Genomic DNA, 25,493 nt, shown 5'->3' with positions numbered 1-25,493 from the left:
GCTTTACGGCGATTTTATTTAAGAAAAACATTTTACATTATTGTTTTTACGATTCTAACACGTTGCATCATCGATTATTAATTATGGCGATTATTCGGGAGGATTGTTCGGAAAAATGTTACTTTAGATAGATAAATATATAATATAGATAATTATGTTTGGTTATTTTTGGAACTGGAAAATTTTGTGATTTGTGTTTTAAGTTTTACCATGCTGTATAAATCACCCGATAACTTTTTTCATAATATCGAATATATTGATGTTAAGATTGTTTTTTTGTAATTTATTGTGTTTTTAAAGTGATTTTGGACGTTTTTGTGTGTGGGCATAATGGATATGCGACCAATTTTTAGTGGATATCCTTTTCAGGGTAAATATCAAAATTTCATTTCCTATTAAATTTGTGGCTTATTTTGACTAATTTATTATTCTGTATATGAAATAAGCAATATCCTCAGGCAAAATAAAATAATCTTTATAACAAAAAACGAATATTAGCTTCGGGACTTCAACGCTTACCCAAAATAAAATTAAGTTTATTATTAAAACTAAATTTTTCGTTTTTTATTGTATTATGACGAAAACATCATGCAAAAAATTAAGTGCAAAATTATCTATCACAAAATGACAAAACTTGTGATTCAGTATTCAATCATAAGTTTGCCTTTGCGTCGCTTTCAATAAATTTATTTATTGTTATTAAAACAATTTATTTATTGTTAGTAAAACAATATTTACATTCTATGGTTGAATTTTTTCTATAATTTTCTTCTTCTGTTTCATTTTATCAACTCTTATAATTCAGATCAAATTTTGTTTCAATATTCAACCAATTTCAGTTAAACAACAGTTTTTAAGCTATATAAACTCTAGTTAATAAAATTTAGCTAGAATTAAAAAATTCAATGAATTAATATTGTTATAAAGAGAAAATAAAGGTAAAAATAAGATCTTTCTAAAGATTTCAAAATTTTGAGCATTGAACATCGAAGAGTTTCACAATTTAGATGTCTTTAAAACTTCTTTTTTTTATAATATAATTTCAATGCGCTTCCACCAAAAAATACATTTATATGTAAAAAATGTTTCAATATCAGGTACAATTATATAGTAAAAATATGATATCTCGACTCAGTTTAGAAGCTTTAATTGTTTTGATGAAATTTTCAACAACATTCAAGAAATTAATGGGTGATTTTTCGAATTAATTTCTGTCTCTGAATTTGTCAATCATTGGAAATACAATATTTATTTCTTAACTGCATTAAATCAAATGAAAAATCACTTTTCCAGCTAAGTTTAATATTTACAGAGAAATTTAAGTTCAAAGAAAACTTAAAATAAAAATTCAAACTTTATTTCTCTGCAAGAATGCAATTTGTCGAAAAAATGGTCTAATGATTAATAATAGGCTAGAACTGTATTTCCGTTTTATAAAAATTTGTCTTTCGTATATTATTAGTTGATTAGCTCTTAAAAATAAAAAATAATTACCGTTAACGATGCGGAGTATTAGCGTTAATAATTGAAAAGCCCAGAAGATTTAGGTAATAGATTTTAGTAAGGAATTTATGGTTTTCTTTGTCTTGGATGATTTAAGGACACTATCATTAATTAATCTACTTTCACATCATTCATTATTTGTATACTTAAAAAACTTTATATCTACGTCCCACAACTCCATCGTTTTCAGCGCATATTTGAAGGGCTTAGGACTTTGGAGGGCGATCAACCTTTTGACTTACAACCCAACATCCAAATCTTTTGCCCAGTTGAAGTTTTCTGATTAATTAAAATGGTATAATTATTATTAAGATTTACTTTATTTTATTAAGATTTACTTTGCTTAAACGAATCTTTTTGAAACAACTTCATAAGCAGTTCAAAATGGAGTAAAAATCCGAAACATGTCCGAATAATAAAATATAATAAAGTGGTTAAGGAAAAAATAAGTGTTTAAATTTATTTATTCACATAATATATTTAATAAAAGTGGAATACCACAAATTAAAGCTCCCTGCCATGACAAACTTCATAAGTTTGAGTTTTTCTGTAGAGGCATAGAAGTTGTGAAACAATATCAGAATTTGCCAATCGAATGAGTTTTCATTTTGATGGTGCCATAAACGCAAAACGTACCACAAACCAAAAATCCAAGAATTGTTGAATGGAAATGTTACCCCCTCGTTTGGATACTATTTTGAGGTAATAGTCAACTTATGTCGAATAAAATCTTAAACGCTACACAGAATTGTATCTAGATTGGGAATCCTAATATTTGAGTTAGTTGGCTCTAAAAATAAAAAATCAAATTTAAAAAAAAAAAAACTAATTTGAAATGATAGTTTGAGATGAAAGCGAAAATAAAATATTGTTTAAAATGTTTATTTCATGTATGGTTGTTGTTGTTTTGAACATGAAGAAAGATAAACTAACAAGTAACATACACAGATAAGGAAGAGTGTCATGCCTTGGACCACAGAATGTCAATCACTTAATAAATTATACCCCAAAGTATTCATGACCATCAGAATCGATTCTACTTAGCTCTTTTCAAGATTTAATGTTCAACGCTCCCTTTAGTTAACAGCATGCTTGAACCAATGAAAATACCACAAGTTTCTTTTGCTTTCAGTCCCTTTTGATTGACCCAAGGACCATAGGACTTTTCTGGTACTACGCCGATCTAGTTAACAGCATGATTGAACAAATGAAAACACCACAAGTTTCTTTTGCTTTCAGTCCTTTTTTGATTTACCCAAGTACAAAAGGAATTTTCTGGTACAACGCCGATCTACAATGCATCCTTAGCTATAAAAGTTAACAAACCAAGACAATTTTATAAGGGTATCTACCTGAAAAACTGATGGTAAAATACATTTCTTAGATACAAAAAAGTACTTAGTAAATGGCAGTGCATCTATTCAAACTTAGCCTCCGCAACATTTTACATTATGTTTTAAACTGTAATGTGGCTAAACAAAATATAATTGGGTTTTATAATGGGCTTTAACAACAAACAAATGGGGTTTAGAAAGACAGGCCCTACATTAACTCTCACTTGTAGAATTTTCTTGCTAATCCAGATCTCACTCACCCACTACTGTAGTTGTTCTAGAAGATAGCAATACCTTTCAAGAAACTGATGAGTGATCCAAGTTACATGGTCACCAAGGTACAACACCTTACCCTATACATGTATAGAATACATACATGCTACATGTTGTATATGCTATATGCATATAACATAGAACAGAAACATCTGTCAAAAGCATAGCGAATTAATTCACTACTCGTTCCTATATCATCTGAGTCTGTTCTATAACTAAATTACAAAAAAAATGAAAAGAGCGACATTACAAAAAATAATTATTTACAAAAATATAACATATATACAGCAGCAAAGCAGTAACTGAAAATAATGTACACAAAACAAAAGTGAATAATAGTATAACAAAAAAGAATAACTTTTTAGAAAAAAACACGCTAAGAAACTGACTTAAAAATATTTGTACAGAATAATAGATTTGAAAAAATTGTAAAACAACTGCCCGGAATTGAACTGAGAGATCACTTCACTAGCAAGAACAAGAATTTCATTGTCCGACACCAAGAACAGCTTTAAGCTTGCCTCGCAAATAATTTTTCCGGCTCACTGACACAGGAGTCCCCAACTCCTTGATCACAGAAATTATTCTAAATGGCCGTCAAATACTACATCTGTCTCTAGACTTTCGTCCATCGCATTTTGTGGATTCTGTAGCAACCATTATTTAAAATCAGCGTAAGTGATTAAAAAAAAATTAAATATGTCTTCGACTTTCATATGTAGGAACTGATAAGAGATTGACTACCAATTTAAATACGTTCAAGTTGTTCTTTATAAAGATTCTTACATTTTTCTTTATAACTATTCTTCGAAGTATGTGTAGTATGAGGATCCTTAATAGTATCCCCGTCAAAAATTGTGTGAATAAAGATGCAATTTGCTTGTACAAAATATTAAAAGTACCTTTGTTTTTGAAGTTGGTTAAAAAAAAGTATCTAATTTTATAACGATGACAAAGGGAAAAAATTGTATTATCAAAAGTTTTGAGAAAGGCTCGTTATTTTTTTATTAAAATATTGACAGTTTCGATCAAAAATGATGTGCAGTCAATTTACAACTGATATCGTTTTCCTGTTAGGTATTATACGTAATAATCATTATAATTTTAGGAATTGATAAATTATTATTTTAAAAAAATGACCAAAGTCGATAATTAAAATTTGTTAATCCACAAACACACCTAGTTTGTTAGTAAACGGTCTTGAAAGATTGTAACATTTGTGTGTTCCAACGTTACAATGTTCTACTAACGTTTGCTGTGAACGTTAAATGATTATTATGAACTTACAAAGAATTTATTTAAGTCACAAGGTTTCATCTTACATGCAATTGATTTTTGAGTAATCAATAAACAAGCATGGGGCATGGGTGGTTCAATTCGTGATTTCAAAACCTCAATCATTAATTTATATCTTTCATATAATATAACCACGAGGAGCATGCCTAAATGATCGAGCTCTCCAAAAATTTTGTTATACGCTGTCGGTCAGTCTGTTTTTTTCTAAGCTCCAAAGCATTAGTAACTTGGCAAATCGACAGGAGTTCATCGATAAATATTATAACGTGAAAAACAAGTTCGCAAAGATGGTCACATCCTTTATCTAAAATTTCACTGATTAAAACGTATGCAAAGACTAATAATAGAAATAAAACTGAGTGGATTTAATTGATACTTTTAATAGTTTACAAAGACTGTATTTGCAATTATATACTTTAGCTACTAGTACTTGGATTTTCGATTTTGTAATCATTAAGTGATTTCCAGTAAAATGTCTTAATAAAAATCTGTCATTCGCAGTCAGATAACATCAATGTACAAATTCTTAGTTTCGTTTAAACAAAGAATAAAGTTTTTTGTTTTCTTATTTTTCTTAAACAAAAGAATCTATGAAGATAAACAATTCTATTAGTAAATTTCTAAATAAATTGTAAATTTAATCAACTAAAATATATTTACTTTTTGATGAAGATATAAAATTTAAACGATCATCAAAACAAAACTATTTTTAGTGTAAAAAAATTCGAGGAATGGACACATTAATCAAAATATTTTATGTTGCTTTAATTTACAATGTAATCATAGTATGTACACTTGAAGACATCATAATATTTCCAAGAATCGATACTTTTGTAGATTGTATAATATTGATATTTAAGGAAGACTTTGCTATATCGTACCTCTTTCGTATCACACCGTAAATCTGGAAAGCAAATATATAACAAGATGGTCAAAAGATCCAAGTTTATTCACAAAACATTGTTTAAATAACGGCAAAAATTTGTAATAAAGTGACTTGATAAATAATCATGTTAATATCCTGATGAAATATTAATGTTGATACCCTTAACTTTTATACCATGTATATATGAAACATATCAAGGTATACTAAGTTTAGTCCCAAGTTTGGAACGCTTAAAAATATTAATAATACCAATAAAATTTTCATATAGATGTTCATAAAATCATTTAATTAGTAGATTATTGGCTGTCTGTCTGCCACAGCAATTCAAAAACGAATAGAGATATCAAGCTCGAATTTGTATAGCGTGTTCAGGACCATAAAAGTGAGGTCGAGTTCGTAAATGATCCAAACAGGGTAATTAAGTCTTTGCTTCGTAGGACCGATCTTGTAAACCGTAAACCGAGATTGAACAAAACTTAAAATGTACAGATACAGACTTTAAAAAAAATAAATTACTTTTGCAAGAAAATTTTTTTCGTAAACATCACTGATTACTCGTGACGGAAATAAGGTACAAATTATATGTCTTATATTTGTGAGTCACATGTATGTATGTGTGGCTATCTTTCTTTACTTACATGACGTAAAAACGATTGCATAATCAACACTGCATATACATAATATTTAAACAATTAACTCATTCAATTGTTTGTTTTCACTTGTTATCGTTCAAAATTGTCCATAATATTGCTTCACGTGGCGATTACTTCCATTGTTTGTAACTTACTAAAAACTGTTTACTAATCTTTCTTACTAAATAGATTACTCGAAATTTCAAATCAAACAACTCCTCTTAATGATGAGCAAAATCGGTTTTGGTCTCGATCTTGTGAGACCAATACTAAGACCGTACATTAGGAGACTTTTCCGTAATCTTACTATGTTATTTAGGTATACTACTATTTAATTGTCAGTGTTTCTGATTAGCTTTCGAAACTTTCAATTTACAAATGTTTCCCCCTACTGCATCCAAACAATTTATGTCCTTGTTTCTAACAAAGTACACATATTACATTCCCTGATGATATAAGCCAAGAACATAGTACATATAAACATGAAAACACATTGTATGATATAAACATATTTACTAGAACAAGTTATTGTTGTATAGTAAATTTAAATTCCATACACATCCTTGTGTTATCCCACAGGATATATTAAATATAGAGGAATACTGACTGTATTGTGCATGTATGTATGCAAAAGATACAATACTTTGAATTTATACTCAAAGACAAATTCTATTATTAAAGAGTATCTTCCATTCATTTGAAATAAGATATATATTTCTTACTACTTTTAAAAGATCTTGCAAACAATTTTTCATATGTTAACAAGAATATGTTGAATAATTTTTCATTTTAGACAAATGTTCTTTTTGTCAAAATGAATTTTTTTTAAAATTTTATTACAAAAAAAAGGAACTAATTTCATAAGAAAGAGGAATCAGCCAATTTTCTATTAATGGTATTCATAGCTATCGAAGGACTTTTACTAAATCTGCAATGTAGGTGTACGAGTGCTGTATACTTTTGTAAGAAAAAGTTTTATATATGGATAAATTAAGCAAAGATCTCGTACTATGACAGCTCAGTCACATAGAGCGCTGATACAAAAGTTGTAGGTCGATTAACCCTCGGTAAATATTTTCTCCATATCTTGCATTTAGCCAAAAGTGTTAATAAGATAAAAAATTATTTAAGCTTTTAATGTAAATTCAAAGTTAGTTTATTCGTTGTGTATGCGTAGTCATGGAAGCGACAATAAAATCGATGAAAGTGCTTCCAGTGAAACATTTTGGCGATAAAGGAGGCTGGTATGACTAATTTTCAGTTCTTAACATGTTAATGTTATAGAAAGTATAGTAAATTATCATAATTATTTATTTAAATTTGTGAATCAATAATATTAAATTTTCAATATAAGTCATGAATGCATCCATACAATTCTATAATTAAAGTAGTGTATCGTTACCATGGAAACGCCTCCAATAAAACCCCACACGGTGCGAATACTGGTCACCTACGTTGCTAAGGATATGACAAGGGTATGGATAAATCCAAATTTATAAAATATTTAAAAAAAACAAATCGAAATAAAATTCATCATCAATATCCCACCACAAATATTTCCGGAATATTAGGTCGCTATAAACTAATCTTTTTTTAGAGAATGATAACTATTTTTCCCGAAACAGATGCAATTTTTATTATTTTGAAAAAGGAAACTGGAATTTGAAAGCAAAAGAGTATTTTCGGTGAGCTGCAATCGAATTGAAGCTACTTTATAAATATAATTATTTACCTTTAATCTGGTCTTTAATCTAAGCCCTGTTTCAAAAACCGAAATAGATTTTCTTCAATTTTTACCTATAAAATGTTTTTTTTTAAACAAATTTTGATAATAACATGATTATGGTGAAATAATAATTACAAATTATTATCACCATATAGAAAGATTAAAAAGAAAAATCAATTTGTGAATTTAACCGCATTTTATAGGGATGACGGAAACATGATAATATATTTATGAATTAGTTGGTACTGTTCACAGCTTAAAGAGAGGAACTGAAAGAAAGTAAATTAACAGCATATTAATGAACATGAAGTGAGCAGTTTATGCGTAAAGCTTACATTTATAGACTCTTTTCTTTCGAATTTGAATGGCTCATATCTGAAAGACGGAGTAACTAAAACTACTGGAATATTTTGGAACATTCACAATAATTCTTCTGATAAATACCTTTTTCATCAATTTTCAATAATAAGTTCATTGAAAAGCTCAACTCCTGCAAATTCAAATCCAAATCTATCCTACGTAACTAGCTACATACACAGGTGGGATGCGAACTTAAGCCAGCAGGTATTCAAAAGTCAAATTTATATTTATTTATTTATAACCCTGTTCGGTCCTAATATGTATTCTAAAGTTGCTAAATTTTTGAAATCAATTAATTTTTTATATGTAAAAAGTTTGTTCTTTGTAAAAATTAATTTATTCTAAAATATATTTATACGATGTTTATACAAAAACCTTTTTAATATTTATTATTCTGTTCGGAATAATTAATTCGTGTAACAAATCATGCAGAGTAATTAATTTTAATACTTAATTAGTATTACTACCTACACTTAATTAGTTGGTATATTTAAAATTATTTGGTACACCAATAGTTAATTAAACCAAAATATTTAATAGCTTTAATTTTTAGTGCTCTTATATACGAAAATTAACAGAAAATAAATTGAAACAAGCTTCTAAAATATGTAAATATTATAGATTTTAAAATGTTGCAATCTTCTTCTATTTATAAACTGTTATATTTAGAAATTTACGTTTCATATATTTTCTTATTTCAAAACTGAAACTTTTAACCTGCTAATTTTTAAACAATATACATACAGCAAAATAGAAATTCAATTAATAATAGGAAAAGCATACTATAATCAAGATATATTATAAAAGAAAAATGTTTTGACCCGCAATCAGTACCGCCTATAACGACATTCGCTATAAGACAGACCGATTTTAGTGACGAAATAGACAGGTTCCAATCAAATTCCTATGTACTATATGTGGATGATTTGAAAAATTTTCACAGAAAGTCGTTTTCCTAGTCATGTACTATAAGTACACTATACACGTAGCTTTGATCGCTCGAAGCTCAAAAACTACTCGTAAGCTTTTGATCAGAACGATCTCAAAGAATATTTTAAATGCGCTTGGATAAAAATTCAAAGATAGTCATTTTCCTATCTACTCGTGTGAAGTCCTTCTTATAGAGTATTCAGGACGTAAAAAGTGAGTTTGATTTTGTAAATGAAAAACTTAAAGCATTGGAACTTGCTTCAATAGTACCCAATTTGTAAGTCGTTAAAAATAGAGGAAAATTTAAATTTAAAAACTGTTCCTTATAAAAAAAATAAACAACGTTTGTTTGAAACATTTTTTGTAGGTCCTAAAGAAGATATATTTTAACAAAATGTATAATATATTTCACAGAAATGATCATCTTAATTTCTTAATTTGAAAAACAACGTGTGTTTAAAATATTTTTTTTAAACATAATTATTTACCCGTGAGGGTGCAAATTTGAATAAAACTTTGGTGTCCATTTTCTCCAAAACTATAAAAGATAGGGAACTTAATGCTTGCAGGTACCTTCAACTAAGTGGTCTTGCAAAATATTCTGGAAAAAAGACAAAAATTTTTTGAAAATACCTTTCAACCGTCATTTAAGTAATGAATTGGTTTTTTACACTTTTCTAATTTATTAAAAATAACACAAACACTGATATTCAACCCTTTCTGTACAGGTTATTTCAACAATTAACTCAGTCAATTGTTTTTCACTTGTTATTTCTAAATTTATGTAGAATCTACACATGAAGGATCTACACATGAAGGGTGAAAATATTATTTTAACAATGGTGGGCAATCAAAGAATTAAAGATATATCATAAATACATACATATATTAAATTCATACTCTTGCGCATGTGAAGTATCTACAGATGTATTAAAAAAAAATAAAATAAAGAAAACAAATTACAATCTTTAAAAGTAATTACAGGGTATATGATTTGAAACAAAGAATGCTCTTGCTATATCATATATAATAAAATATATATGATTATTAACAATATAAAAATCATTGCATTGTTAATCATTTTAACTAACATGATATGATTAATATCATAATGACTATTTAATGATATACACGCAAGGGTGGTATTCAGTGTAATTTGGAAGCCCGAAACTAATCAAGACTACTATAATAATACTTATATATTATAAAATACATTCATCTATACTTTATGTGTATGTATTGTATCTTAACACATTGATTCATACAAAAATGTTCATCATCATCACCACTGAATTCAAGAACAGGGTAAATTATAGTCAAATACATTAGATTTGACTATTTAAACGTATTCAAAAGCTAGAACTCCTGGTCACTTTTAAGACTAATTTTAAATAGATCGACTTTAACTTTGATTTTTTTTATAAATAAAGTTTTTGAAATATTTTTAGCTAATAAAAAAGAGAAAAATCAGATTTTCGGTTATATTTGAAATTTTATAATAACATCATTATGTCATTTTCTAACATAGAAATTGGAAGCTTTCCTTTTGCTTCCTTCTTTCGTTAAAATACTTTTTGAATTTTTCCGATATCTTTTTCGCTCTTGCAGAAATCATATGATATATATTAAAGTTAAAATACACATTACTATCTCATTATAATTTCACGCAACAGAAAAAGAAGTTCCCGCGGGATTGAATCAATGACATTTTCAAAAAATTTATCACTATAGCTGTGTATTACAATTCAGTAAAATATATTTCTTATATAATGTTCCGTCTAATAATATCTCCTGCTACTCGTAAAGTTCGTATTTTTTCGTCATCGTAATTTTCTTTTTGTTCATTTTACTAGTAATTGGTTAAAATTTCATTGCTTTTTGGTATAACAAAATAGAGTATTAACCTCAAATTTACTATTTGCTAGGCATAATCAATTCAGCTACATTCAGCTCTTTAAAATCCTTTTTATAGTCATTCTGATATGACTATCAAAAAACTTTTAAATATCAGAAGTCATATCAGAAGTCTTACAGAAAAATGTCAATCACCAGTGTTCGGTTTCCGTCGATTTCCGATTTTTTCTTTCTTTTTCATCAAATTTTAAATTTTTTATAGACAAGTTATTTAAGAAAAAGCCAATGCAAAAATTGCATTATTTTTGTATAATATCGAAATAATTTTTTTAGTTTTGATTCGATCGATTCCTTGGTGAATCTTTTTGTTTCAAAAAATTTGTTTCTAATTTCCGAATAGGATAGATAACTTTTAGGTGCTGTTTCGGAAAGCGATATTTGAAATAATGCGACCATTGATATTTTAATGGTAAATTCAAGTTTACAAAGTCACCTTTCCTTAACAGAAATTTTGTGTAGCAAATAGGCTATTACCAAATCAACTAGTATAGATCTTTTTGTGAGAAACTTTTGAAAAATCGAATACTTCAAACGTAAATTTCAAATTTTAAAATTTAAAAAACTTTCTTTTTTTTTAAATTGATTTTTCATGTTATTTTACAATTAAAAATGGGGGTTCTTTAAATTGAAACGCAGTGATGTCAACTTATCGCTTAAGTAACGACACCGCACGGAGAAAAGATAAAACAAACATGCAGATGATAAACGGTTTGTATCTCAACTGGTTTTCACTAAATTATAATATAATTTTACTTGTAAACAAGTCGAAAAACGTGAGTTTATAGTGTGGAGAATTCGTTTAGTGATGAATTCGTGGCAAGAAAAAATTAATGCAGTTTCTCTATTGTTGTCAAGAACAATTATATTAGAAAATAAATATTGGTAGAAGCAACAGTTATCTGTCTCGTTCATTTTATTGGAACCTATTCCAATTTTTTATGCTTCATAATAATATCGTAAAATACAATTACAAAATGAGTAATTAAATAAATGAGTATTGTCTATGATATTAAATGAAGCAAATAGTTAATATCAAAAACGTATTTCATTCGTTATACGTAAAATGTAACTGTGTAACTGTTTTAGACATAACATAGGTTAATGGTTATGTCTGTGTGTTCTAAATCTCATAGTTATAAGCATAAATCCAAATAAGGTTAACGTTTATCTCACTAGTTAAATACAGGATTGGATATAATACGAGCACTGTCACGTGCAATAATTTTACCATACTCTATGATAGCTAAGTGGTGATCAAATACTTAAGCAAAGCCTATATATCATTCATACCAGCACGGGATAACGCGATAACACGACTATTAAGACTTTTCGATGAACATGATAGAAATGGTACAACGGCATCGAAGATAAATATAATAGTCGAATATACCTCTTGCGTTTGGAAGCTATCCTTTAGAAAAGTATGTATTAAGCGAAGGGACGTACTTTTTACCAAGCTAAAAATATCCGAAAATTTGTCCTTAATAAATGGACTTGTGGAAGAAGTTGTAACGGAGCTCGCACATCTTTCATGGAGGAAACAATCTCCCATTCATAAGAAATAATTTTTCAGTTTATTTCTAGTCAAGCATTTATTTTCCAAATGAAATACAACACTATTTCTGTAGAATGTAGAAACAGATTAATGTACTTTCCATAGTTTTAGCGTACGTATTTGTAAAATTTATTAACTATTTAGACAAAATAATTTGACCATCTAATAACAAATTATACGAAACCTTTGTGAAAATTAATTTCAATTCAATAATAAGTTATCGTCAGTTATCAAAAACAATTATTTATTCAAATATAGCCAGTCAGTGGTTTAATTTCATAATTGCATTTTTAAATTAATTAGAATAATTGCCATTTAAATATTCTGTGCATAATATTGATTATTGCCATGTATTTAATTTCGATGGTTACCACCATATTTTTAACCCATTACAACCTACTGACTCATTTGTTATAGAGTTTTTTAAATGATAGAAGTTCCATTCAGAAATTGGAAAAATTTTTGAATGCAACCTCCGAAGTTACTGCCATTCCGACGGGGAAATCAGTATATGATACCCAACACCAGGAACAGAGTTTTCATTTATCAGTGCTTCCGAACTGTTTGGAGTTCTTATCGTGAGCTTAGAAGGCACATTCTTCTCGTCGACCTCCCACTGTCCAAACAGTTATCACTAACGTGCCTATTATACAGTAGAGTCTCGATAATCGAGAAGCAATTGCAACAAAAATCATGCAACTCGCGTCATCGGTGTTTCTAATTGAATTCCTCCTATACGGATGGGCCGATTTTGTATGTTTTTGTGTGTTTCGCATCAAAAAATTAAAACCCATGAAATAAATGGTATTTATTTGCGCTCCCACCATATATTTCTAGAATCGTGAACAGCTATTTGAATAGAATTGAGGTATTACTTATTAATTTTCAGGTTTTGTTATTGCAGCTATACGAGCGTAGCAAGCTCCCCTGCTGAATGCTCCAGCCAGGTCAAAGGCTACTTATTCCAAAGTTTTAAGTTTTCACTTCCGTCGACAGTTCACATTTCCATCGACTATTTTTTTGTAATTTCTGTAAGAAAAAATTAAACTAAGTTGGATTTATTGTTATTTTCTTTATAATTAGTCTATTTTCTTGGAATTTATTTGAAAAATGAAAATAATATGATGTGAATAATTGGCAAACAATTAAACACATGAAAATCAACATTGATCGTATAATTCGAGTCATAGAATGAATGTAATATAAAATATTCGACTATCAAACTCATAACTACAAATAAGTTGTCGTTGAAATTTGAACGTTTTTTTATGGAAAGATAAGCTCTATGTCTAAGCTATAAACTAAAGCCCAATATTCTTTGATACGTTGCATTGTATTTGAATGACATTTTGTGTATTTATGGACCAGAACACAAATATTTTATCAATATTTGGAAGAAGTAATGGTAGTAAAAAAATAATACTTTCATATAAATATCCTATGATAAACCTTTTCTTTTAAATTTAATAAAATAGGCGCATCCTTTTTTTACACTCCATATACACACTGAATATATCAATTCTTTTACAACAAACATGACATTGTCTTCCAACAAAACAGTTTGATGGATGACATAAAATATATTTCTTTCATCCCACAAAAACCAAAAAGAAAAAAGAAAAAAAAAACCAAAATAACACACACAAAAATTAATTATGATATTTAGATAGGTCCGGAGAGAGAGAACCCAGAAAGCCAAAAAACGTAAGATAATAACCATTCATTACTTCATATCATCTTTGTTTAATGTATATTATTAAAACGAGATAATTATATGAAACGTAATAGGGCCATGATTAGATTGCTTAAGGCATATTTTTGTGAACGAAAACACATCACAAGAGTATCGAGAAAAAAAAAAACAAAAACAACACGTTACAAACAATAAAAAATCATACGAAATACTTTTTATTGTATTTTTCTTTTATCTTTTACCGACATTACACATTTTGGTTTTGTATCTTTGTTTTACATATTTGATTTTATATATATCTGTTATTTCACTCTATTAATATATTGTTCTTTATGAGTTTTTGGACGCGGTGTGTTTCCATGTGGACTTATTTAGGTCTTATGAGTGACTGAATCAGAGGTTCGATAAAAAAAAAATCAAGTTTAAAAGACTGAAAAATACGTTTGACTAGTATGTGGACTAAAAAGTTTATAGGTAATCATCCTGTAAAAGTAACGAAAAATTAAGTACCCGTTCATTACTAAAATAATAAGTATTCGTTACAATCGTATCTTTACGTTACTCGTTACTTTTGATACATACAATCGCTGAATGTGTTGCTAAGCGCAAATCTCCAGAAAAGCTGAACAGATTTCGCTAATTCCATTTTTATAATATTCCTTGAAGTACGAGGATGGTTCATACGGAGAAAAAGAGTCTAAAAACAACACTTTTCTATATTCCCATACAGAAGATTCGTAATAATAATTAAAAGTCAATTTGAACTTTAATACCATACCATATTTAAGTGTTAGTAGAGTGGTTCCGGGAAAGCAAAACAATTGACGTTAGTCTCGTATAAAAAGAAAAAAGAATCGACGGTTAGGCGGCATGAAGTTCGCCGGGTCAGCTAGTTACCTAATAAAATTTCAATTGATAAGATTTTATGTCATTTTTTATCAGTAAACTGTATAAGTCAAAGTGTATATATTCTAAATATAAAATTTGAGTAAAATGCAAGTAACGAGATAAATTCGTTAGCAACGTTTCAGTACTCGGTATTAGATGACATATCCGTTACTCACTATTCGGTACATATGGTTTGTTACAGCTCTAGTATATAATAGTATTAACTGAAATATAAAATTATTAAAAGAGCGTGGAAGAAATTTAAATGGTGGATGTGATGGAGAGGTGCGTGCGATCTCTGGTATGAAAGTCTGCCCTATAAATTTAGGCATGACTTTTACAATAAGCTGGTAATATACTGGACTAGTTCCGTAATTTTGTATTCGAGAAGATCTTAATTATTATTATATACGAAATTTTTTGCAGATTTTTTAAATTTCTGGATCAAAATGACCATGGAACATAATTATTGTCAAATATGGAGATAAACTTATTTCGAATTTATTTAGTTTTATTATTCAAAAATTTACTTAGTTTTTTTCAAGATGGCCACATGATTTTTATCAAACTTCTTTAGGCAAATTGCTAAATATCAGCAACAATTTTTTAAAATGTAATAGTAATATATTGAATAAATAGATCCTAAACGAAACGAAAATCTGGTTTAAAGTGATAAAATATAGCATTACCTACCATACAGTTTGCGTTAATTTGATAATAATGACTTTCTAGTAAATTTTAATTTAGTATGGTATTATTTTATATTGTACCCATACACAAAATGTAAAAAGATGGTGGAAATAAATGTTTTGTGGTCACTGTTATAAAAATTAAATCATCGCTCATATAATATAATAATAATAATAATATATGTATAAAAGGTATACCTATAATACCTACGAGACTGAATGTCTACACAGATCGACCACAAATTAATGGTTTCTGTGTATGGTACATGTCATTCGGTTATTTACCGAACAAATATACGAATCCAAACGAAATTTTTTGGTGAACAAAATTAATTGAAATTCCATTGTAAAAAAAATTTTTGTGGATATTTTTATCGCGTTTTTTATTTTTTATTATAGATTTTTTTTTTCAAAATAAAAAAGGTAAATGTTTGATTTTTGATTGTGTTTTGATCAATTTTTAATTACAATTGTAACATTTAGTAAGATGATAAACACATGTGCAAATTTTTATCTGTGCATTTAATTTCAATCGTAAATAGTATATTGATTAGATACCACGGTTTTTCAAAAACTAGCGTGTTTGATATGCGAACAGTAGACAAAGCTAAGGAGACTTTAAAGGGCGCATATTTGTACATAGTAGTACACAAGCGCTTTTAGAATGTTCTGTGGGTCATATAAATTATATCCACTCGAACTAATTTGGCTTGCATTTCGAGTTTGGCTAAATTGTACATGTACATACCTTTAACTTTTATACCCTGTATATTGGATATCTCAAGTTTGTAACGCTTAGAAATATTGATGACACGAAAAAAAGTTGGTATAGACGTTCATATAATCACTTAATTTATCGATTTCTGTTTGTCTGTCCGGCTGGAAACGCAATTACTCAAAATCAAAAAGAGATATCGAGCTGAAATTTTATAGCTTGCTCAGGACATAACAAGTCAGTTTGAACTCGTAAATGAGCAACACAGGTCAATTGGGTGCTGTCTTGTAAACGGTACGAGATAAAACAAAAGTTTTAATGTTTTCTATACAAAAATATACAACTTTAGTATGAAACATTTTTCGTAAACATCACAGTTTACTCGTGAGGGTGCAAATTAGGATAAAGCTTTGGTGTCCATTGTCTGCAATTGCAAGTAATCAACCGAACAAGACCGTATATTATAACAAAAGATTTCGGAACATCCAGTTTTCAATTATATCTCCGAAACCCAACATTGTATTATCTTCAACTTGAAATTTATATTTTCATAGAAAGGTATTTATTCGACAAAAACCGAAAATAATTACGGAAAAAGTAACCTTTTTATGTAAGATGTCATTGATATAATTTTAATCGCATTTTTCCAATAATAGGAAACCGCTTTTTTTTTCCAATCCGTTCCCTTTTTCCCTTAAATTAGAAAAGTTATTGGGTACAAGACTGAGATAATCGAATCACACCGAGAAAAGATATTTACTCAGAATTTCAAAAAATTTTCATAGCGATACAAAATATTTTGACGCAAGCAGAGAAATTGAATTTTGCTTTTTAAATTTTGTAAAAAAAGTTAAAAAACAGTAGAATTAAAATCATAAAATATTTCATTTATAGTAAATGAAATCGAAATTACGTAAAGAATCTACTCCTTTTTAAATATCCTTACTTCCACTATCGATCAGATTATTTCTATGAATATAGAGGTACCTATCTATGTTTAGTTTAGTACAGGATATAAAGTTACCTGAGGCAAGGATTTAACTATCATTTATATTCTTTCCATCCGGCTACCTTTGGTCGTTTAAAACCGATAAATGATAAAAAAAACATTTTATAAATTATACCAATATAAAGTCCCTGGTGAAATCGGGTAAGATGATTTTCATGTTCATAATACCTCTGTTGTGGTTTGACTATACGAAGTTTATATGAAATAATATTTTGAATTATTGATTTTACTTTAACATAGTTGAAAAGTTTAAACTTTGTGTTTATTTATTTAGAAGAAACCTATATTTTCAATTTTAAACGGAAAATAAAATTAATTACATAAATTCAGTCAAACTAATGACCTATTTTACATTCTCAAAAAGCAATATCTAGCAACGTCCACATCCATTTATGTCACAAAGATGACAAGAAATTACTATACTTGCATTAATATTTTCTTGAAACGACCATGTCTTTAGCTATTAGTTCTCTAAATGCTGTGATTCGTACTTTTCCTACAAAACATATTATTATCAGGTTTTTTTTTTTTTTTAAGTTATCTATTTTCCTTTTAACGATTTTTGAGAAAAATTATCTCCCATATAAATACGGATAAATTTAATGGCTGCATTACAAAGTTTTTTAAAAGCCGGTCGGCTCATTTTATGAAATATTTACCTGTTTAATATTAATAAATATTTTTTTTTAATATTTAACATTCTTCTATTAATTCATTCATAAAAAATTTGTTTAAAATATATATAAATCAAATAATATTTTTTTTAATCGATCTAATTTCATTGTGTGAAAATTTTAGAGAAAAAACAAAATTCAAAAATATTTTAATTTAAAAAATTGACCTTCACAAAGTACATTCAACAAAATATTAATGCTATAGTAAATGAACCGAATGTAAATTACATGACTCTTACCGGCGATACCCTCCACGTTACAAAAAGGTGGAAGACTAAGCGAACTAATATTTAGATTTGGCAATATAGAAATATCCAATGTACTGTTTTGATTAAAAACTTTGTTGATTAATCAAAATTTACAGTTCATAAAGTTCATGGGATATTTCTAAATCACAGATTTAAAATCTTGTATCTCTGATTGCTCAGCATAAAATTCAAAATTGAATTGATTATCGGCACCCAAATTTTTCGTTCTCTCGTAATGTTGAGGTTCGTGAACATAATTATTTTTATTAATGTCTAAAAACAAACTTTGAAAGGCTATATAGAGTTCAAAACAATCATTTCAAGTCCATTTCAAAATAAATATCAAATAAATTGTTCTTCACAAAATTTGCCTTTTATCTTGAAAAAAATAATTTTTGTTACCTATATTTTTGGACTTAAAATATTTCTACTGATGTCCGCTACCACTTGTAGAAAAAAGCTTCTTATCTACAACATAGAAACATCTAAATTATAATGTAGATTAAAACTGCGCAGTTTTCGTACAGCTTGTATAGTAAATGTTCTTCAACTTTAAAAAAATAAGTTTCTTTGAATGAAATTTTCTTATTCTTAATAAAAGAGACCATGAGTGTACCTATATTATACTTTATATATCTAATTATTAAATAATATACCATGACGATCTCAGTAACGGATTTTATTATGAATGTGTAAGATGAACCCTGTACACTTTACTCTTAAGAAGTTTCACCGTCTTTTTCTACAAATAATGAATATAATGTCCTAGCGCATTTTGTTAACTAAGATCTCATTCTTAAATAATAATTTGATATACCTTTTCTTACATTTTTTCTATGTACCGTGTTTTGTTTGAAATTTTTTTGTTCAATAAAGATGATGAAATTTATAAGTTCTACAAATAATCATTGAAAATGTATGCCCAAACTTGAACTTGAATGTATTGGTCACACATGCAATATTACAGTTGTTAATTCAGGAGGCTATACAGTAGCAACATAACTATTGCTTCGTAGAGGGCAGTAAAAAAAGTATTATAAAAGCAAAGAACATGGCTTTGAGATTTCCACGAAAGTAATCAGTTTGAGTATTCCTGAATCAATTTAGATTAGCTTCGGCTACACTTGTTGGTATCTCCCCGTTTAACCGTAGAAAGTTGAAATTTTGTATAAAGAACTATAATATTTATTTTTAAATTGCTTAGACTTTGAAAATTGAAGCTGAGCTTTGGAATTTTGTACACAGCCTTGCTTTGCCATTATTTACCATTCAAGAAAAATCGAAATTACGCTGCTTGATATAAATAAACCAAAAAAGCTTAGCAGTGTCGAGGAACACCTTTAATTATTACTTTAGAAAATCAGAAAATGCTTTTAAGGCAAAGATTTAATTTAAAATTTAGGATTTAATTTCCATTATTCACACGTAATCGTCGTTAGCAGAAGCCCACCTATATCAACATTTTTTACCTTTATTTAACTAAGTAAATCCAAAACGTTTATGATGCAGCAGCTTTTGGAAGGAAATATATTGTCACATGTCTGGAGTTCGTGGAAAACTACGCCTCTTTCAAATATAGCCAATAACTTCTATCTTGTCCATAGAACGCTTAAATAATTAGCCACCTCGTTAATTAAAATTATCGAAAAACAAAGTCTTAGTACTGCCCAACATGAAAGTCCTTATAATTTTGCAGCTTTCTATACATACCTTTTTTGTGTTAAGTATTTATCCTACGGATAATTCATTGCCTCCTGCGTTGTACATCTTGTTGGGACCACATACAGTTGAAATTTCTTTCAATTCAGACCATAAAATATTGGTTGGCATTGACTAATTCTATCATTTTCACGCGCAAATATGCAGGATGGATTCCCCAACTATTATTTCTATAAGCCTCAAATTTGATAACTAAATTGGGGTAGAACTAAATTTCTAAATCTAGGGCTGGGCGTTAACAAAGGACGAAAGCTTCGCTAGCAAAAATATTTACACTATCTTACAAAACTCATCTCCACAGTTCAAACAGTGAATAATTCCTTTACAATATTTCTTGTTTTTTGTTTGTTTTAAAATTGCACACACATCACTCACCAGATAGGCAGCATTACATTCAACAGCAGTCAGCCAGTTCATTGTCAGCAGGAAATTAACAATTATATAATAATAACAACCATACACATATATTGGTATAAGAAAGATGATGATACTTTAATAACAATGGACAACCCTTAGTGTTTATTTAAGCTAATGATTGATCATCGCTGCCTATTTGCTACTGTTTTCTTTATAATATTTATTATTGTAAAGTCAACGGGGTTGTAAATTAATTAATTATATATCTCAATAAATTATTGTTTATGACTGACTACTATAAACTTATAAACAGATGTCTTAGGCTTTTACTACAAGTTGAGGAAATATGACTTTTATGGTCGGAATTTAAATAGTACATCTCCGATTTTCACGCGACGAGGCGCAAACTGTTCGTGTGAGGGTGTAGAAAAATTAATTTAGTCAGAGAGTGTGGCCCTTAAATTTGCGCGCGTGAGATTGCTTAAAAGTTCATAATAACCACTCGTGGTGAAAAATCAAGGAAATAAAAATATTGAATCTCATATTTTCACTATTCAAAGCTTTTTTTGTCCTATGGCATGTTTGCTAACCCTCGCCGGTTTAAAAAGAATTCGTTATTCGTTAATTATTGTGTGGTTTTGATTCAAATGTTTGATTCAAAACCAATTGGATCTTATATTTTTGGCATTTATTTATCAACAACTTTGACGACCATCGAATGGTTTTGATTAAATACATATTTGATTAGAAAACCAATAGCTTTTGTATTTTTGACTATTGTTAACACGTTACACTTCTAGAAGATTAGGAACTAAGTAACTAAGACGCCAAAAAATCGAATTTTTTTTTTACATTTTCATGACTATTTTCAACATTTTTTGTATCTTGACATTTTTTTCTATCCTGACTGTTTTCGAGTTATGGTTAAAAAAATGTAAAAAATTTCATTTTTAGTTTCTTAGTTATAGTAGCTATAAACTTGTGAATAAAAATCTAATATGTTTATGTATCATAATTAAATTGGTCCCAGTATGTCTAGCATTTTAACTGTGTTCGTTATTCATCCATTTATATTCACTATATGAGTAGTCTATACACAACTTCACTGTGAAGTGATTCTTCTTTTTCAAAGAACCGAGCCTCATCATAAAAAAAGAATTGAATAATATAAAAGTAAATTCATTTTTAAATTATGAAGCTGAAAATCATAATGATAAGGCTTGTATCGAGTGTCCCAAATGACAAAAAATTGTCTCTTGTCTTTAACTCATGTAAGAAAATTAATAAACATTCCTTTTACTTTTTTGCTTAGTTTTTAATTCTTGCTTTAAATCTTGTAAACTTAGAAATAACAAGCTTTCGTGTGAACGAATTTAGAAACAGCGAAATAAAAATAAACTGACTTTGCACTGAATATTATCAAACAATTAATTAAATGAGTTTGAACATAAATGATTAATATTCCTGTCCAGAAAAAATAAGTTGGAAGCTACTTTGTCTCGTATCGAACGAATTAAGAAAGTTTCAGTGCATTTATAAAAAACATTCATAAAAAACTATTTTCAATCCGACAGTTGTAAGCATCCTGCCTTTTTTGCAAGTTGTTAAGGGCTTTCTTTAAACATTTACTACAGACAAAAAAACATAATCGAAAAATTTGAAAGTCGAAATACTTAATTTCGATAAATTCCTACAAAACCAAACTTAATAAATAAAATGGCAAGTTTCATTGATATTACGATTTTTTGTCCTGAGGCACTCTCTTTGTGTGGAACTACGAAATGTATGTTCAGCGGTAATAACAGCGATTTATAATTTTATTAATTCTTCGGAAAAGTATATTTTTTGTTTGAATAAGCATTATAACATATACTAGAGTGAGTTTTCTATAACACTCGAAATAACGGTGATTGTTTTACACAGGTAAAATATATGTATCGTTTTCTATTTTTTTAAATGTATAATAGTCGTAATTATTCATTCAGTATATCAGAAAAGATGGCCGTGAAATATTTTATATTGACTATTTTCACAGATATCTGTAATTTATGGTAATGTCATATGACTATTTTTACAGAAATTTGTAATTAATGGCAATGTCAAATCAAATTAATTTTTAAATTACTTTTTTATTAATATATCTTATATAAATTATATCTCATGTGTTATTCTGAAGTATGAGCTATATTGCTGTACAGTTTCATTAAACACCATTCGCTAATTTTAGCGTGAAAGCGTAACAAACAAACAAACAAACAAACATGCTTAATTTCGCATTTATAATATATAGAGATGTTCATGGATCACTAAATCAGTGGCCACCCTATATAATTGCTCTTCATGTTCCAATGATGAACTAAAGTCATTTAGCACCTTTATAACAATCTTACACCTGTTTTAGAATGAATATAATAATCATTTCACTTGAGAGATATTACGTTCTTCTGTTTGAGTTTGTGTATTTTTTTTTTCTTTTACTCTTTTAAATTACTATAATTATTTTAAAGGCCATTATTATTTAATAATTATTATTAACTAAATATAAATAACACCTCTAAAACTTATTATTGTTCAAAATAAATAATTTGGTTTTCTTTTAAGAATTAAATAAGAACTTTTGTTGTATTTGTATTTTTATGTTTAATTCATAATATTTTTTTTTTTTTTGTTATTTGTATATTTAAGGTTTTTTTCTTAGCTTCAAGTACAATATGGTTACAATGATTAGTTATTTGGGTTAAATTTACAAAATTACAAAGTTTATTTTTTTGTTTGGAAATAATTTTTTTAGATATTGATTTTGTTATTAAAAATAATTATAAATTCATTGAAATTATAATTTCAATGAACTAGAAATTGATAATTATATTTGTTAGAGCTTTCTTTCAATCCCTTAGGAATCAAGGCGGTTAGATATGAAAATAAATATACTAATTCCAAAAAATAAGGTGACATTTGAATTTAAACTGCGCGCGTTTGTTGTGCGTGATGATTTCCTTCCGCCCGGCCAAACAGTCAACAAGGAATATTATTTGAACGATATGCGTCATTTGCGTAACGTTATCCGCCTAAAAAGACCGGAATTGTGGAAAGACACCACGGTTTTTACACCACGATAATGTACCATCCCATACTGCACTCATAATTCGTGATCATTTCGTCAAAAACTCAACCCATATCGTTCTGCAACCACCGTATTCACCTGATCTGGGGCCGTGCGACTTCTCACTGTTAAGGAAGCTCAAAAGACCGCTCCGGGGACACCGTTTTGATACGATAGAAGAAATTCAATTAATTCGGCAGCGAAGACGGAATTGAGGGCAATCCCGGAAAGTGACTACAACGAGTGTTTCGAAAATCCGTTGACATGAGTGCATTGCATCGGGAGGGATTTACTTTGAATGAGATGAAATTGATTTGGAAGAATAAATAAATAATTTTCAAAATAAATACAATGTCACCTTATTTTTTGGTAGTTTACAGTATCGCCAAACAGTATGTATATACTGATTATTTTACGTGTTTCATGAGACTAATTCCGACCAATATACTGATTGCTGAGTAAGGAAATCACAAAATTTACCGAAAAAAGTTACTCATAAAACAAAATTAAGAAAGCAATTGAAACTTAGTATATGCTTTGTATATGTTTCTATATTGCATATGAAGTACGAGAAGAAAGAAATAAAATTAGAGATAACTTCGACAGATCACCAATTTAAAGAAAAATTTCTATGTAAAAAACGATACTTTTTTAAAAATTCACTCTAATAAGTGTTGTCATGACAATCGGATATGCAAGACCATATGTAAAAGAAGCAGTTGATTCTTACATATGGATCGATAAGCTAGGAGTAGGAGGATGTGCAAAGTACAAAATAATTTTTCAAAATAAAAATATTTTTGTATATTTTGATCAGTTTTAAGCCAAAAATACCCTTGCATTTTTTTCTTTGAACGCTTAGTTTTCCAAATAATAATTCTTGAAAAATTAGAAATGAAATATTCAATTTTAAGAAGTGTTTCAATCGCTGAATGGATTCGCTTAGCTAATGCAGCTCCTGTGTTACGAATTTTCTTAGTATATTTGTTTTTATTAAGATCAATTTCGTTTAAGAAAACTGAAAATTTTGAGATTATAAATTCATATTTTTTATTAATAAAATCACCTTATAATGATTTTATTAATAAAACCACTATATGGCTCAAAATCAATGTAATTTGTATAATTTTCATTTTGGAAAAGAAGGGCAAGTTTGGTTATAAAGAAAATTGAGGATTTAACAATGAACTATGAAGGTTGAAGAAATATTTCTTTTAAATTATGGTTTATATTCAAACCTTTCGAGAATTGAAAAGTTCCAGCCATTTTTTAATGAAAATTGTGCGATAAAGGTTTTTCTTCTAACATGTATAGCAGACAACACAAAATTGTTAAAAACCTTAGTTTTTTTCTAAAGTACTAAAATTATTTTAATGTAACTATTGCATATAATACTTCAATTTTGGACATCTAAATTTTCACTAAAAATTTTCTCTTGTTTCAGGTCAAGGACGTGTCAATCAATTAGGTGGAGTATTTATTAACGGACGTCCATTACCAAATCATATCCGATTAAAAATTGTAGAAATGGCTGCTGCTGGTATACGACCATGTGTTATATCACGTCAGTTACGTGTATCCCATGGTTGTGTTTCGAAAATATTGAATCGCTATCAAGAGACTGGAAGTATACGACCCGGTGTTATTGGTGGATCCAAACCACGTGTTGCAACCGCTGAAATTGAGGCACGTATTGAACAATTAAAACGTCAACAACCTGGTATTTTTTCATGGGAAATTCGTGATAAATTAATTAAGGTAATTTATAGTATCTATTCCCAACAAAAAAAGAAATGTTCTTAAAGCAAAAATATAGATACTTATTAACATACCGTGACTCAGTTATTTAGTTTTTCCAAACTTTTCACCAATTGGATTAAAACATTCAAATCTACGAACAACTTTAAAAAAAACGTGGATATTTTTAACATAGATAAATGGAGTCAAAAATGTTTGTAAGAAATCCTTAGGAAGAACATTCCTAAACTA

At 28.3% G+C, this 25,493-nt stretch overlaps 1 protein-coding gene across 1 annotated transcript in view; it reads left to right on the top strand.

The window, feature by feature from the left end:
- The first annotated feature begins 330 nt into the window (after window positions 1–330).
- Window positions 331–25,493, top strand: part of LOC123301174 (protein gooseberry-neuro-like) — a 79,999-nt gene continuing 54,836 nt past the window's right edge. The window contains exons 1-2 of the mRNA XM_044883907.1: window positions 331–370; window positions 24,949–25,262. Of these exons, the coding sequence (XP_044739842.1) occupies window positions 331–370; window positions 24,949–25,262 (354 nt within the window). The remainder of the gene's footprint in view (window positions 371–24,948; window positions 25,263–25,493) is intronic.

The sequence above is a fragment of the Chrysoperla carnea genome, chromosome 5 (assembly GCF_905475395.1).
Source record: "Chrysoperla carnea chromosome 5, inChrCarn1.1, whole genome shotgun sequence".
Taxonomy (NCBI): Eukaryota; Metazoa; Arthropoda; class Insecta; order Neuroptera; family Chrysopidae; genus Chrysoperla; species Chrysoperla carnea.
The sequence above is the reverse complement of the archived record's forward strand: the minus strand, read 5'-3'. Positions and strand labels throughout refer to the sequence as shown.